Consider the following 17,654-nt stretch of genomic DNA (forward strand, 5'->3'; position numbering starts at 1 on the left):
CACCCTGACCGGACCACCAGTCACTTTCTCCCCCGCCCCTCCTGGCGTTCTCCCGCCCTTCTGTGCCTTCGAGGACTCCTTGTTAGGGCCGGCTTGCCCAGAGGCCCTGCCTCCCCTCATAGGTCCCCTGGGGACCCACAGGCCAGGAGATTCACATAGACAGTCTAGGCTGGGTTGGAGGTGGCCCACCTCTCAAGCCTGCCGTCCCCTCCCATGTATACTTCTGTTGGCTGCAGCTTGCGCCCCACCACTGCACTGGTAGCTGGAGCATAAGCGGCCAGCGCATGAGGCTGCGGTCACGTGTGGTTTTGCCCTCCGCTGAGTGTTGGGAGTGGAGTGGGTGAGGGCTGAGGCGGGAGGGCTGGGCGGGCGGTCCAGGGTAGACGCCCTCTTCTACCCAAGCCCTCCCTCCCCAGAACCACCCCCCCCACCCTTTACTCACCTTAAAACCATTGTGCATCACCATGGCGAGTTGCTCCTTGGTTCCAGACCGAGTGAGGAGACTGAGAACTGCACCAGGGACTACAACAGCAGCTCTAGCTGCGGTGGCGACCACCCCACTTCTTTCCTTGGGAACCCCAACCGCACTCATTGGGACCGGGTTGTCTTGTCCGGGAGCCATGTGGCTCTCCACTACCACTGGCTCCCGGTCACACTCCGAGTCCGATGAGGAGGACCTTCCCGTAGGCGAGGAAGTCTGTAAACGTGGGTACCTGCGGAAGCAGAAGCATGGGCACAGGCGCTACTTCGTACTCAAACTCGAGACCGCAGATGCCCCAGCTCGGCTGGAATACTATGAAAATGCCAGGAAGTTCCGGCACAGTGTCCGCACAGCGGCGGCTGCAGCACCAGCGTCAGCCTCGGGTGCTGTGGTCCCCCCGCCCATCCCACCTCGGCGCGTGATCACCCTGTACCAGTGCTTCTCGGTGAGCCAGCGAGCGGATGCAAGGTACCAACACCTCATCGCTCTTTTCACCCAGGACGAGTACTTTGCTATGGTAGCCGAGAACGAGTCAGAGCAAGAGAGCTGGTACTTGCTGCTCAGCCGCCTCATCCTCCAGAGCAAACGCTGCTACTATGGCATGCCCAGCGTGCAGCCAGGTAGAGAGCCCGCGGTGCTGGCCGCCACAGCGGTTGTGGAGCCACCCTTCTACAAAGATGTGTGGCAAGTAATAGTCAAACCCAGGGGGCTGGGGCATAGAAAAGAGCTGAGCGGCGTGTTCCGACTCTGTCTTACTGATGAGGAGGTTGTGTTTGTGAGGCTGAATACCGAAGTGGCGAGCGTGGTTGTCCAGCTCCTGAGCATCCGTCGCTGCGGGCACTCCGAACAGTATTTCTTCTTAGAAGTAGGCAGGTCCACAGTAATCGGTCCGGGGGAACTCTGGATGCAGGTTGATGACTGTGTAGTGGCTCAAAACATGCATGAGCTCTTTTTGGAGAAGATGAGAGCCTTATGTGCAGATGAATACAGAGCCCGCTGCCGCACCTACAGCGTCAGCATCAGGGCCCACCTGTTAACCCTGCTGTCCACTAGTAGGCATCTGGACATGATGCCACTCGAACCTGGCGGCTGGCTCAGAAGGTCCCGCTTTAAGCAGTTTTGCCACCTCAGGGCCATGGGTGATGGGGAAGATGAGATGATCCTCACCAGGCGCTACATAACACCCCGTGAGCCTATGCCCCACTCCAGGCAAAGAAAACTGCACCTGGCCAGACCGTGCAGGTCCAGAAGACCGATTTCAGTGCCAGCCAGGTTTTTTTGGCCCCTATCACCCAGTCCCGTGCTTGCCCTGCAGCCCACAGAAGCCCCCAGCGACAGAGCTTGCCTGTTTTCTAAAGCATCTGGTTCTGGTTCTGGCAGTTCTGTGGGAAAAGGCAATCCTCAAGGCCAAGAGGGTCAGGAAGGAAACACAGGCAACTACATGCCCATGAGCAACTGGGGCTCAAGAGTTGGCCAGGGGTCAGGAGGAAACCAGTGCTTAGGCAGGGGGCAGGGCTCTGGAGGTGGCCAGGGCTCAGGTGGTAGTCAAATTTCAAGTAGCAAAGGCTCAGGGGGCCAGGGTACAGGAGGAAACCAGTGCTCAGGAGATGGCCAAGGCCCCACAGGTGGGCACAGTTCAGGCAGTGGCCAGGGAGCCAGTGGTGGGCATGGCTCAGGCAGTGGCCAGGGACCAGGAGATGGCCATGGATCAGGTGGTGGCATGAAGTCTGGAGGGGGCAAAAGCTCAGGAAGTGGGAAAGGCTCTGATGGCAATGTTGAATGTAAAAAATCTCTGAAGAAACTATCTTATTTGGGCAAAATTATTCAAAACAAGCAACAGCAAATGCCACCACCTCCACCACCTCCACCTCCATCTCCATCCCAGCCATCTGGAGCAACTGGTGGAAAAGGGAAATCTGGGGGAAGATTCCAAGTTTACTCTTGTACTGACAGAGCAGTTGCAAAAGAACGCAAAGTAGCCAAAGAAGTCAAATATGCAGAGACTCCAGAAGGTGCAGCTTGTGGCCCCCAGAGAGCCAGAACTTCTGTTGAAGATGAGGAAGACCCGTATGTGCCAATGAGGCCTGGGGTGGCTGCCCCTCTTGAAAGCTTTAGTGATTATATGCCAATGGCTCCTCAAAATGTTTTTACTTCAAGAAAGTGCCAGTCTCAACCCTCTTTTGAAGATTCAAGAGGGTACATGATGATGTTTCCCAGAGTAATCCCACCACCTGCCTCACGTCCTCCAAAAACACCTGATCCTGATAAAGAGGGTGACTCTAAGGACAATGAGAGTGACAGTGATTACATGTTTATGGCTCCTGGAGCCGTTGAAATTCTCAAAAACCCCAGAAATCCTGAGGGAGACTTTTCCTCCAAAAGTTGGAGCTCCTGCTTCTCTCTGCCAAATCCTTTTCATGGCTCCCTGTTGGAACAGAGTGACCACGGTGAGTATGTGCCAGTGTTATCTGGAAAACTTCTGGGGAAAGGCCTAGATAAAGAAGCATCATCTATCAGGGGCCCCAAATATGTAACTTCAAAGCCTTCCATTGAAGGCTTTGAAGCTGCCCTTCAGTCATTCTCAAAGCCTGGAGATTGGGGGTCATCTTCAAAGTCTTCAGATGATGGGTCCCCCAAGGACAAGGTTAAGAGACCTAACCGACTTTCTTTTATTACAAAAGGAAATAAAGTCAAGCCAAAACCACAAAAGCCCACACATGAGCAGAGAGAGGCTGACAACTCTAGTGGCTGTGTCAACACTGACTTCACTAAAAGAAGTAGCAATATGCCAGTCCCTTTTACTCAAGGACTTCCACATTCATGGGGCATAATTGCTAACCCCAGACAGTCAGCCTTTTCTCATTACATGAATAATGAGTTCAGAGTGCCATTTCGAAATCCAGCAAATGTCCTCTCAAATATTTTACGAGCTATTCCAGGTGCCAACCGCTTCTCTCTGGACGGTGCTAGGTGGCCACTTTTGCCTCTTTTTACCAGTGCTACAGGTAGCAGTGCTAATGAGGAAGTGTGTGAGTACATTGAAGTTATGTTCAACCCAGCAATGACACCAGCCTTGCCTTTTGCTGAGCATGCCATTTGCTATGATGCCGAAACAGGTCGAATCTATGTGGTCGACCCATTTTCTGAGTGCTGTATGGACATTTCTCTCTTCTCTAGCCACTGCTCCGAACTACCAACTGTAGCTAGGCTACTGCAGGAAGAAAAGCTAGAGAGAAGGCACCCACAAAGCTGTTCGCAAACTTTCTTTACTTCCGCCAGAGCTGCTGTCTCGGCTTTCCCAACAGAGTGCCTGGAGAGAGACCTGTACGCCTCTTTAGCCTTGGCCCCCACTGTGGTCCTTGAGCCAACCTTAGCTGTGGGCCGTGCTTTAGCCACCGCCTCCGCCCTAGCTGCAGCTCCGGGTTTAGGCGCAGCCGCTGCAGGCTTTGAGGCTGCTGCTGGATTTAACTTTGCTTGCGTCCGCTGGTTCCAACCTGTTGCTAATGCTGCTAGTGCTGAAGCTGTAAGGGGTGCCCAGGTTGCTGCCGGTGGCTCGAACCCTAGAGCCCCAAACCCTGCTGCAGATCTTGCTGGAGGTGAGAATGAGGCTGGTGGGGCTATGGCCGCAGCTGCGGCTCGCACCCCACCACCTCGCCGTGGAGTGCCGAGACCCCCAGAAAGAGAAGATTCTGATGACAACAACACTTACTTGAGAAATGACTTTGCCAGACCTGAGGACAAGTAGTTCGACTCTCCCCAAAGAGGTTTGTAATTTTAGAATGAATTTCCCTAAAGTTGATGGTTATTGCTTAATGAATCAATGCGCTACTATGTCTACGGTGTTAAGGAAAAGTGAGTTAATATTTCATTAGCTGATGCCTATTTAGCATGGAAAATAGAATTCAGTTTTAATTATGCATGTAATACTCTCTGATGTTTACAGAAAAACTTAAGTTTAATCCAATCATTGTTTCTTTATCTGGAAAGTACCGATTATCACTTGTGATGCTTTCAAACATCCTTCCCCTACGCTTAAGGATTTATGCAAACAGGACACCTTGAACTGAATCTCATGAACTCATTTTCAAATCAACAAGTAAAAGGTGTTTTTCTACAAATACCCGTAGTTAATTGCAGGAGTTTTAATAGGAACACAGAATATTGAGGAGTAATAATCAACTGTTAGCATTTAGGAGAGAATGACTTTCTTCCCTGAAAGTTACTTTTTAAAAAGCAGTCATCCTTATGCTAGTTTACTATGATTTACCAAGAAGATTAAATCTCAGTTGTTACCATAAATGTCTGGGGAGCACAAAGCATAAATAATTCAAAACAACAAGTGATTAAGAGAAGAACATATTTGGCTCCAGAATGTGTTTTTGTGTTGATTTGTTTTGTTTTTACACAGAGAACAAATTGCCTCTATTACTGACAGGCAAGTCACCTTCTCTGTGCTTTTTTTTTTCTTCGTGTAACTCTCCCCAAAGGATACAGTGAAAGTTTATAATGGGTATGAATATTATTTCAAAGGTTTAAAAAGTGTTTAAAACATTTAATTGGTGTGTCTTTTGGGAAATCCAGGAAAGCAAGATAATAAGGCTAGAGGAAGACCTGACCTTAAGGGCAGCCTACCTGGCAACAGTGAAGATTTTTAAAAGGGTTACTTTTCCTAAGGAAGAAATAAGGAAGAGTAGGAACTGTTAGAGTTGAAAATAAGACTTTGAGTAAATCTGTGTACATTGTGCAAGGTTGTTATCAGTGTGTCTGGAGACATTCTGAAGAAATGATTTCAGAAGGTGATGTCTCTATAGTCTCAAGTGCCTTCCCTCTTTAGTGGAATGTGCTTTCCCAATGAAGGAAAGGGGTGAACTGCAGCAGTTTTCATTCCAGTAGTCAGTTTAGTGAATGTTTTTGCTTTGCTTGCTTTCTGGAATGCTTTTGTGATTGGATCTCTTTTGTGATTGGCCCACTGTGCTTAATCAGGCAGAACAAGTCACGGACTGATCACAACAGACACCTAACAAGCTTCCTATTTAGTTCAGGTGTAACACCCCCACCCCTTCTCCCCCTACTTTAGAGAATTTGCCATACAAATACTCACATTTGCAGCACAGACACATTAAGGAGTGATCATTAAAAGGACAAAAGGATGCTTTGGCTTGCCAGAGGATTCCATTCAGATGTCCTTTAAATTTGAGCCCCTCTCCATGCACATGCACAAACATGATCATCCCTATTACACAAGCCATGCATTTGAAGTATAAATTCTATTTTCAAGAATTTAAATCATAATCAGCTTTTCAGGAACAGATCTATTTTATTCTCTAAAGTACATCTGAAAATTGGTCTCAAGTTATTGTTTGAGCCTAACTGCTGAAGACACCCTTTATGATACTGGTGTAGGTGTTCCATAGCTACCTGTGTCCCTGTGGTATTTTGGAAAGATCAAGTTTTCATAGAGGTTTATCTATATTTTCCAATAGTTTTCTGTTTCAGTAAGGATTAAAATTATTGAAATCTTCTTAAGTAAATCCTGACTTCCCAAGGATTATATAGATTCAATTATCATTATTTTAGCATAGGTTACTGATTTATAAATAACTTCACATGACTTTGTAGCTATTTTAAAGATTTAATGTTCTCTAAATATATTGTTCATTGAGGAAATTCCTAACTTTACTTTTATTGAATGACTACAGCAAGCAGGCTGTGTTTCACAGAGAAGTTGGAGCTTAGGTTGAAACACAAGAATGTATGTAGAAGCACTTTGGAACTTTAAAGCACTTTACAAATATATTTTTATTTTGTTGTTGGATTAATATTAATGCAAAGTTTCAACAGTTTAATTTATTTTCCTGTAAAAATTGTTGGTCCTCAGGATAATTTAGGGACATAATTTACTGAGCTATTTAAAAGGAGGATAGAAAGAACTCACTGCAGGAATTGACTTCCTACCATTTCAATGTAAGTTAATATGGTAGAATATTATCTGTGAATAACAGGCTAGTTAATTCTGATGTGTTTTGAATATAAAGCTGTGGAATAATTTTCATCTATTTTTGCTTTCTCTTCACCTTTCTATCAAACATTAAAAAATGTGGTTCATGTTAGAAAGCAAACAAAAAAACGCCCTGTCTGGTGTGGCTCAGTGGAATGACAACTGGCCTGCAAACCAAAAAGGTTGCCAGTTTAATTCCCAGTCAGGGCACATGCCTGGATTGTGAACCAGGTCCCCAGTTAGGGGCGATTGATATTTCTCTCCCTCTCTTTCTCTCTCCCTTTCCCTCTCTCTAAAAAAATAAATATATTTTTAAAAAGCTTTAATGAAGGAATAAAAGCACAGTCTTCATTAGCAGTTATGTATCTCAAGGGTGATTTTAATTTATGGCTAGTGCTTAAAACAGTATCTGGCACATAGTAAAGTGTTGTACATGAATTATTATATAACTATTATCATTGTTGTTACTGTTACTTCCTTTGGAAACTCAAAGCTAAATTCAAGTTCTTTGTTCTCAAAATCCACTTTTCAGCTAGTTTTTACTTTCATTTAATGTGCTTTATATGGTTATTCAGAGTTGGGATTCTTATAGTTGGGATCTGTTTCGAACATATGCTAAATGTGTTGAGACTATAAGGCAGTCTAGAGACTATAGCTTTGTTCATGTAACACAAAATTAAGATATAATATTTACCCACAATCACATTGCATATAAATAGGTGCTTTGTTCAAGACTATTAGAAAAAAATCACCCAGAAATATGACCTGAACTTGACCATTTTATAAATGAAGTAATTTAAAAAGTGTGAAGTGTTCACATTTTATACACATGGGTTATGAGCATTAGCATGTAGGAGGTGAATGTAGTTTCTTATATGGTTTAGTCTAACTCTTGGCCACATGAATTTTTGCCCTTTTTTATTGCTATATCTCGTGTAGAATTTGAAATGACTTAAAGTGACAAATTCACTGAGTTTTCAATTATAGGGATAGGTGGATAAGGACAGCTGTGGGAGAAGTGAGAGAATTGGTTAGCCCAATTTGCAATGTTATGATAACACTTGGTATTCAAAAACAAGGAAAATTATAATAACTACCTTTTGAAATTTTAGACACTTATTAACATGAAGGAAGTGTAAGCTTCTTTTCAGTGTATTATTGCCAAATTCTTATCATAAATTATAGGTGGTGAGAGCAAATTGTGTTGCATTGGACTTATTATAAATTACTAAAGTTCCCATATATCAGAGATTTCTCTGTCACCATTATGGGTCACTTATTTTTGGCAACATTTGCCTCCCCCCCCCCCCAAAAAAAATTGACAGGCGTTTGTTGTAGGGATATTTAACCTATAACGACTAAAGAGGAATTAATTCAATTAAAGTTAACTAAAATTGTTGGCAAACATTATTCATTTGTGTTCATTCTAACAGTGACACTTTCCAGGGTAAAAATTTGGGTTACCAGCAAAACATTTTCAAGCAAGGACTAGAACTTTAATTGACCAGAGCAGAATATCAAACATGCATAAAAACTCAAATAAGGTCTCTTGTTTTCTTTTCCCTTCTTTAATTGCCAAACATGAACTAAAATGCTTGAATCATTGATAATGATCTATTGTGGGAATAAATTTGGGCTTCTTAGAGTGACCCCCAATTTTTCTGTGTTGGAATAGATGAAGATAACCAGTACAAGGAGAAATATGGAATATTGTGTGTGATTTAAAAGGGACTGTTAAATTCTCAACTTGTTGATTGAGGGAATGCTTTACAGTTACAAACTACCTTATAATTTGCAAAGTGCATTCACATTCATTATTTTACTTAGGGACAGTGGGTACTGGAACTGAAGCTGGTATTAAGAATTTCAAACAGGTTAGTGACAGAGCTGAAAATCAAACCCATACATCTGATTTTAAACCCATTGCTCCATGCAGCACATTACTCTGCCCTTCAATCATATGTTCAATCCGTTATTTTCCTATTGATGAAAGATAACTATATAGTCAAGGATGGGGAAAAATTACAAGTTTTTGTGAATTTGGTAGTCACAATTTTTTGGTAAGTAATTCATTCACAGTGTTATAACTGTGAACCGCCTGCCAGAGCTTGGGTAACTTTCATTACATTGAACTGTTGGCCATGGCACTTAGAATAAAATAACTTTCTGAAACAGAAATAGTGTGTGTATCTATTTGGATCCCATGGAAACACTGAATGGAAGAAAAGTATAATTAGGATGCATTCAGTAAATGTCCATTAATGATCATGTCCTTAACTGAAGGTGGGCATCTTTGGTTTCTCTAATAATTTATTGACATCGCCAGTTATAACAAAAGTATTTTGGTTTTTTTATTATTTTATTTTTAAATCTTTATGTTTTACAATTGTTCCAATTATTTCCCCCAACAAAATTATTTTAATTTTATTTTTCCATATGTATAAAAGCTGATATTATAATCTAAACAATCACAGTGGGCAAAAACAGGATAAAGTGAGCAGGTGGGGAAAAAAGTGCTGTAGAAGTAGATGTTATTTATTTGTTTAAAAAGTAAATTTGCTTTTGGCAGTCAGGCTGGTAGATTTTAGAAGCCTTGAAAATCAGGTCCTCTCCTGGGGACATAAAAATCCTTGTTTAAAATTAAAGCATATTGTTTATCATCTTTTTGATGATTTAAGTATATAAAAATAGCCCAGACATTTTATTGACAATATTGGAAAGTAGCTTTTGTAAAATGCTGAATTAAAGCTCCCAGTGTATTTTGGCTAAAAGGTGTTGCCAGGCTCTTAGATGGTGAGGATCATTTACTGGAACACATTGCTTGGTCTTGAGTGAGAAATGAGAGCTGAAAAAGGCCAGTTTTTATAATTATGTCATGAATATATTACCACACACTCAGTTTTTACCACACTATCAGATTGTTACTTTTAAAGTTATTGATAAAATTGCCAAGATAATGTGCCTGCCATATGAATTTAAAATATATTCTCTAGCAATTCTGCATTGGTTATTGGTTATGCAGTTATGGTTTTACATTTACATCTTTTGGCAATGTAGACTAAACACTTGAGAAACAGGGAATTTGTAAATATTTTTTTAAAAATGTAGACATATACCCTATTTCATGTTATTGTTTTATATCCTTTTTTGTTGTTGTTCAAATACAGTTGTCTCCATTTTCACCCCACTATGCCCCCCTGCCCCACCCACCCCTGCCTCCCACCCTTGAACCTACCCTCTTTGGCTTTGTCCATGTGTCCTTTATACATGTTCCTTGATGGCCTTTTCCCTATAATCCCCCATTACCCTCTCCCTCCTCCAGGTTTACCTTCTTTTAAAGGATACTTTACAATTTCTGGGTGAGGAGTTAATTCATTTTAGAATTAACAGAAAATGTGTACTTAGATATTTATTTTGTGAAATGAGAAAGTTATTGCTATTTTTCTCTAGCTTCCTGACACCCCTTTCTTATCGGTGAAGGTTGCATTGGTTTTATTACATCTTACCCTTATGTGCTCTTGGCATGACTTGTGTCCCTAATTTCAGGATAACATGCCCTTTCCTGGTCTCCCACTGGCTGAAAGCATAACAGCCACTCTGAGAGTCCCACAGGACCTGCAGAAGACTCATTTTGCCCAAATATTGTTTGCTTTTTATTTCACAGCCTGCAAAAACAACATTCTCTGCAGGGCTCCTTGTCCTACAGGTCCAATGCTATGCTGCCTGCTCTACTCTTGCTTGCTGGCACTGAGGCAGGTGGGCCAGTGTTTAAAGCTTTTTTTTTTACTAACTTAAACAAATTTTATTATATATCATACTTAATGTATAGTTTACAATGAAAATGTAAGCAGAATACAATGTTTTGAAAACACAGAGTGCAGCTCCAAGTCATGTTTTGTGATGTCCCTGTTTGCCCATACCATTGGCCTCTGTATTGCTGAGAGCACCAGTGATACAGCCATGCCCAGAGTGTGACTTTGTCTCTAGGACTTTCTCCTAATTACTGACACCAATTCCACAAGTTTTGAAAGCTATTTTCATGGTTGGATTGATCACACTATCGTTGATGTTAGCCAAGCCTTCTGGTTTTACTGAATATTTAATTCTCCATAAATTATAGTCACTTTAGCTAGTTTTCATGATTTATATAATTTACCTCTGTATGATTAATAATTTCCTATTTGTAGACTTGAAACTTAGAATATCAGTGAAGTCTCTATCTTTAAATGTGTCTTGAAAATTATTCACATGCACACCCAAGGTGCTTGAAAATTTGAACAATGAATGTGATTTTTAACTCCTGCTTTTTCATAAGTTGTGCCTCCAGCCTTGAAGGCATAACAACACAGTCCTCACCCTCAGAACCCTAATCCCCACCCCATGAAAGAGTCCTAATAGTGAATGAAACTCTTACCATAATTTCCACTGCTGCCTTGCCCCCAGTTATTTCAGCAGCTTGTTCCTATTGCCATGGGTAGAAGAGATGTTTCCTTGGAGTCCCAAGTTGAAACTTCAAATATGTCTTCCCACAGAAATGATGTTATAAGTGCTGGTTGAATGTAGTCAAAGTAGTTCCTCTTGTTAGTTCAGGAAATGCATAGGTTTAATATAGGCATGTGTAGATGAAGCTATGAATCTATTCACTATTTATTTGTAACCTTGTTTCTATGGTATAATTTATTTTGAGTTTCAACTAAACAAGGAGGCTTGGAATATACCTCTTTTGTAAATTGGAGACTGCTTGTATTAGAATTCTGGTAACTTGCATTCTTTAGGTCTGCAGTAACTAGGCAGGAAAGTAAAGTAGCCTAAGTGTGCATTGGGAGCTAGTGACCTGAAATGAAAATCCGTAGCTGATCCCCAACTAGTTTGTATCCAGATAATCAAGGCTGGAATGAATATATATATGTGGTCCAGGTCATGCTAGTGAAGGGCAGATGTGAAACAATTGAGCTGACCTTTGAGGAGATGGGGGTTTACAAGTGTCATCCATTTCCTTATAGATTCTATTGTCTAATCTGTCACAAACTTGTTGTCATCATGGGAAGGAGCATATTTGATGTTCTGATCTATGAAGGAGACAATAGTCTGGTATGATTGTCATTGGAAAGACTAGCAGCAATTATTGCAAATATTCATTCTTGAAAGATAGCACTTGAATTTTTATCAAGTCTTAGAGAAACATCCTCCTATACATTTATATACAGGACTCAGAAAAGTATGATAATCCGTTCTTATTGGGAAAAAATAAACTATATATTAATACAAGCCCAAGGCAATGCTGAGTTAAATAATATAATTGTATTATTATACATTCATCTTTGAGACATATGCTTCCATTTCTCTTCATTTCCTTCTATTTCTTTGTCTCCAAATGTTTATTTGGTTGCCACTGCCTGTGTTGTTTGCAGTGATAGCATGTGGACTAATAAACAGTGAGGAATTTTCAAAAGAACTTGAAAAATGTTTTTTGACTTGTAGGAAAATTGGAGTTGAAAGGTAACTAAGTTAATTAGATAGAAAAAAGTGGAAAGAGAATATATTCTTATAGTTTTGGCTTTCCAAGGTCAGGGGAAGAAACCATTGCTGTTTTGGACTTCAAACTGTAATTAGAGGATGTTTATGATTCATATAAAGAGGTCTGGAATGCCCTGGAGAAACTGCCTCCTTGACTCATTTTACAAATTTTCAGGGATATTAAAGTCATATGTGCTTTATTATTGCATTAAAGATTAATGTTCAGGTTTATATCATTATACAAATTGAAAAATAAAAGTTTATTTGTTTTTTGAGAAGAAAATGTTACCTGCCAGATTCTAGGGCAGAAATAGGAAAATGTTTTGACCATTCAGAGTCCATTGAGGTTTTCTCTCCTACAGAGAAAAATTACTTGAAGAGTATACCTCTAGTTAAAAGGGAAGTAATTAACTTGTCATTGAAAAGACCTTTGGTTAACAGGAAAGTAGCGATATCAATAAGGTCATTATTTATAACCTGTCCATATCAAGTGGAAATAATACATCAAAAACAGACCAGATGATTAAAAGCATTGACATTTGATAAATAATATCAAAATAAACAGAAGGCAGAACTAAGATGTGATTGTCAGCTCTTTGATATTCACTTTTCAGACTGTTCCTGAATTGCTTACTTTTGCCACCTGGCAAGCTTCTAAGTTACTTCCTTATTTTGTTCTTTGGAATGTGCTCAGGGAATGTGAACTTATTTTAATGTTGGTCTTAGTAGAACAGGATTATAAAGGTGAATCTGTGGCTCAAGTTCCCATAATGCATTTCAAAAGCAAATTAAATTACTTTGTGATTAGCTGGTTTTGGAAAGCATTATTACTTTCTATTAGCATGTTTAATCAAGAGTTGGGTGGGTGGATGGGCTGGAATGGGAGTAAAAGGGAGAAAACTGTACTTGAACAATGATTAAAATAAAATAAAAAAAATGGTGAGGCATAAACCAAAAAGACTGGGAGATAAATGTATCAAATAAAATACTGATGGTACTTGCAAGAAAAAAAAGAGTTGGCAAGTACATTTGGTAAAGTAAACTTGAAATAATACCACCTAGATTTTAGTGTATTATCAAGTATTCACTCAATGCTGGTGCAGGTGTTATTGGAAAGCAATTGAAATAGGAATCAAATTTTTAGTAGAGCTTCTGTCATTTAAAAATAGTAACAAAGAAAGGAAAACAACTCTGATAACAAATGGTTCTAATTTCAGGCTTAGTATAATGTTGATGGGGTAGTTACATGGAGCTTAATTTGTATGTTCTGGGAAAAGACATATGAAATGTATTGTATTATATAGATTAGTGAGAAATTCTCTTTCAAGCACATGCAGTATGCTGTATATGTGAATATAATTTCATATGAAACAGTAGCACCCTGGCTGGTGTTGCTCAGTTGGTTGGATAGTCATCCAGTAGTCAAAGAAGTGCAGGTTTTATTCCCCATCAGGACACATACCTAGGTTGTGGGTTTGATCCCCAGGGGGCAGCAGTCCCCAGCCAGGGTGCATGTGATCCCCAGTCATTCAGGAGGCAGCCAGTCAATGCCCTTCTATTAAATAGATATTTCTCTCCCTCTCTCCAAAAAGCAATGAAAAAAATGTCCTTGGGTGAGAATTAAAAAATAAATAAATAGAAAGGAAAAGAAAAATAGCAAACTAAATTAGGTGCAATAACTTTCTAATCTTAAATTTCTGTTAAAAACGTATAGCTGATAGTAACTGTAAAATTCTTTAATAGTAGGTTAGTCTAATTTTACAGTAGATAATTGAGTTGTTAATGCATTCATTCTCACAGTTAATCTTTGGCTATCATAGACACTTTTCATCTTATGTAAACTTGATTCATATACAGAATCTACAATTTCCTAAGTTCACTGCTGACAGGAAAGCTTAGTACCTTTACTAATCTAGGGTGTTTATTTTTTAAACATTTTAATGTGGAGGAACAGTCCTATGCAATGAATTATAACTAATACCCACAAGTAAGTGGGAGAGAAATGGTGACCTTTGATGCTTCATTGAAATGCAAGTCTGTTACATGTTTTAAACCTCTAATAAAAAAATGAATATGCAGAGTGTATACTGGTGGTTTAATACAAGATCTTGTACTCAAAGCTTACTCTGGGGGATGCTTTCCACTGATTCTGTTAATTTGGCTGTTATGAAATAGAATACTTGGTACTTTGTGACCTGATCTTTAAATAACACTAGCATCCCATAATCAATTTGCTGACCATTTATCCCCATTTCTTCTCCAGCTAAATGCTTTCTTCAATGTACCAGATACCCTTCTTTTGCCCTACTCCCAATTATGCAACCTCTCAATAAGCAGAAGTCCGAGAGAGTAATGGCAGAATTTCTTTTTATTACACAGATGGGGATTTCTATCAAATCTCCTTTGCACATATAACTTTGCTCTTTTAGAAGAAATTCAGTGGTGGGTCTGGATACTATCACCAAGGCTGTGCTTGAATCCTTTGACATGTGCTACATAATCTGGTGAAGGAATAATCGAGAATGTAGGAGAGAAAAAAATTATCTTTGCTCAATGCCTGGTTCATTTCCTGGCCCAAGTGAAAGGAAATAGAACAGCTCATGCATATGTGTACAAAGCTGATATCCACCACAAATGTCAGAGTGGCAGCCTGGGTTCAAAAGCAGTAACTGTGGTCATGTCTTTGCTGGGCCTTTACTGGTGTTTGTTATAGACAGTAAGCAGAGTAAGGCAAGTCCGTACCAAGTCAGTCTCCTCATTGTGGCTCTCGAAAACTACTAGTTCAATTTTGATTTTGTGTTCTTCTGTTTTGGAACAGGGTGGAGGTGAAAACACTTGATACTTTAATTATGTAACTAACTTTTGTTTTATTATCTCTTTCTAGAGTGATTGTATCACCACAAAAACACATTTTGGAAGAAAAGTGATGCTTATGGAGTTTGTCTACTCCAGATCTGCCTAAAAGAAAAGAAAATTCAGTCTTCTGAATAGAAAGCAACCTGAATTTCTAAAACCTACAAGTGGATGATGTAGCGGTTGAATGATCGTAACACAGATCATTAGTACTGTTGCCTTATGGAATCAGTGATTTTTGAATTAGGATATTTACTCTGTAGTTGGTCCTAGTTTTCTAGTTTCCTTCCCCAATATATCTTTTTTGAAAGGAAACAAATACTGTAAAAGAGAGCATCTCATAACTCCTCTCTTTACAAAAACATTATTTACATATGTATAAATGTGGATTTTATTGATGTATAATACTTAAATTTAGTTTTGAAGTTGAACATTCTTTAAACAAGAGCAGATAAAGAAAAGTTATATTCATGAGAAGGTAGGTAGGATCTGGAATTTTTTTCTGTGTAGTACATATGGAAAGCATTTCTTGATCAAGGAATTAAATGTCAACTGAACTGTTATCTTAATGGGACATTTCCAATATTTTAAAGGCAGTACCAAAGGGCAGATTACCTCATTTATTGCCCATTAGCAAAAATGCGACATTCTGTTCACATTAAATGTCAGCTAAATTGATATCTTAGTTTAGCATTTCCAACATTGTAAATGCAGAACTGAGGAACAGGTTATCTCTTTGTTCACATACAACACTGTGATGTTCTGCTTACAAATCAATTGAACATTTCCAAAACCATTTTTTTTTCTATTTTGAAACCTATACTCGACCCCATAAAAGAAGTTCTTCAAAAAGTCTCCTCATAAAGCCCCTTTATGCCTCTCTGGGCCTCCCCACTTTCACCCTTCACTTTCCCCCTATTTTTGGCTCTTTCCTTGCCACACATTCCCCCTCCTATTTCCAGGGCTCTTTTAAATATATCAGTTTCCCATATTTAAGAAATCAGTATGTACATATCAATCAATATTCTAAAACTTAAACTGAAAAGAATGCAAGGCCTTGTTTTTCTTTGGACAATTAGCCTATGTCAGATGTCTCATATTAAAAAAAAATCAGACCAAGCTCCCTGCTTCTGGTTTTGCTTGCCTCTGATGGAAACTGAAGATTTTAGGAACATGGACCTTTGGGAACAGGACGCTAACAGGTGGTCATCACAGAGAATAGGTACAAAGGTCTTGAAACTTACTTAGAGCTTTGTTAGGTGGTGACACGCAATTCATGACTTGTACCATCACTGGCAAACCTCATCAGACCACAGGTGAGTATCAGTGTCTGTAGAAGTGTGCAAGTGCTAGTGTGTGTGTGCACATATTTGTGTATGCACACCCTTGTGTACCTGTGTACATGTGATTGTAGATGTACCTGTTGTAACTGTTAAAAGAATTGCTTTGCATTTAATGTGCAACTTTGAAATTGGGTAATATTTTCCTAAAGTGTTTCACCACTAGGTTTTGATGTCTTTGAATGTGTACTTCTGTCTTCAAGCAGGCTTATTATAGTACATGTTGCTAAACTAGTTTTTCTGAAGAACCAAGTTAACATCTATTATTTCTCCTTGCCTACCAAACAAAGAGATGGCAGGGAGGTTCTTTGTATTTTCCTTGTGAGTGGCACTGAGAAGAGGATGTGGCTGCAGTACCAATAATTACTCCAGTTACTGGTCTCTGCTAAGGCATCAGTTTCCTCAGTTCCTTCAGACTCTTTTTTTTCCAATGTAATCAAATAATATAGTGTGGCTTTTGTTCATTTGGATAACCTTGCAGTCTTTTAGGCAGCCATTTTTCAAGCCTTCTGTCATCATTTTATTTTCAAGTATAAAGTCATAATCATTCAGAATTGTGGAAAGAAAGATTATTTGGGGGAAAATGGTATACCACTTTATTTGCATATTAGGTTTAGGGGCTGCCAGCAGACAAGGTATTGCACAAATATAATACTTGCTGAATAAATAAATGGTAAACCTCATACACAACAGTACATACAAATAGAAATAGGTACAAATAGTCACAGATACAGCATAACAAATATGCAGTCTTTTGAACACTACTTCTTAGTTTACAGACACAACTAATTTATTCAGTATTGTGCTGGAAGAATCTTTTTAGAATATGTGTACCAACATATCACTTACCTTTCAGCTACTGTTATGCTGCTGTTAAGAAAAATCAATGATGAAATTATATTTTTTGGTGACCTCTACATTTAATTTGGTATCAGAAATACTCACTTGGCCAGTAAAACCTAAAACTTAGTTATAGTAGTTAATTTCATTTGGTATTTCTGTTTTACAGATCTGCTTTAAGTTGCCCTGGCTTTGTCTTCCTTTGTAAATACTCTTATATTGTCTTTTCTTTGTAAACATCTTGTTTTCAGTTTTGGGAGACAATCTTGCAACTCTGTACAGTGTTTATATATATCAGACTTGCCTTGCCATAGAGTTACTTGCAATAAATGTGTTCATGAAAGTTATTTGTGTGTAGACTCATCAGTTTTTCTTAATAGTGTTGTCCCTATTTCATTATAAATATATTTTTCTGCTCTATGGTGGAATTGACTGCATTTTTTTTTTTCAGAATAAAGCAGTTCAGATATTTTTGGGTTTCAGTTAAAGTCACTATGCTTAGAAATGAGGCTTTTTGTTAGAGTTAATACATCAACTCATGATTCTCCAAATATGGAATTGATACTAGTAGAAGTTACTGAATTTATTAAAATTGACTTTTAGAGAGAGGAAGGTGGGGGGAGAA

General features: G+C 39.4%; 1 protein-coding gene across 1 annotated transcript; it reads left to right on the forward strand.

Annotated features, from left to right (window-relative positions):
* The first annotated feature begins 464 nt into the window (after window positions 1-464).
* Window positions 465-17,333, forward strand: IRS4 (insulin receptor substrate 4). Its single transcript, XM_045817595.1, has 2 exons — window positions 465-2,928; window positions 14,881-17,333. Exons 1-2 carry the CDS (start codon window positions 465-467, stop codon window positions 14,883-14,885), a joined length of 2,469 nt encoding a protein of 822 aa, XP_045673551.1. The 3' UTR covers window positions 14,886-17,333.
* Window positions 17,334-17,654: the final 321 nt, after the last annotated feature.

The sequence above is a fragment of the Phyllostomus hastatus genome, unplaced genomic scaffold (genome assembly GCF_019186645.2).
Source record: "Phyllostomus hastatus isolate PE091 unplaced genomic scaffold, TTU_PhHast_1.1 phas_scaffold_28, whole genome shotgun sequence".
In the NCBI taxonomy this organism is placed as follows: Eukaryota; Metazoa; Chordata; class Mammalia; order Chiroptera; family Phyllostomidae; genus Phyllostomus; species Phyllostomus hastatus.

Excerpts from the sequence above, each read along its gene's own strand:
- IRS4 (XM_045817595.1), top strand. The coding sequence starts at position 465 with ATGGCGAGTTGCTCCTTGGTTCCAGACCGAGTGAGGAGACTGAGAACT.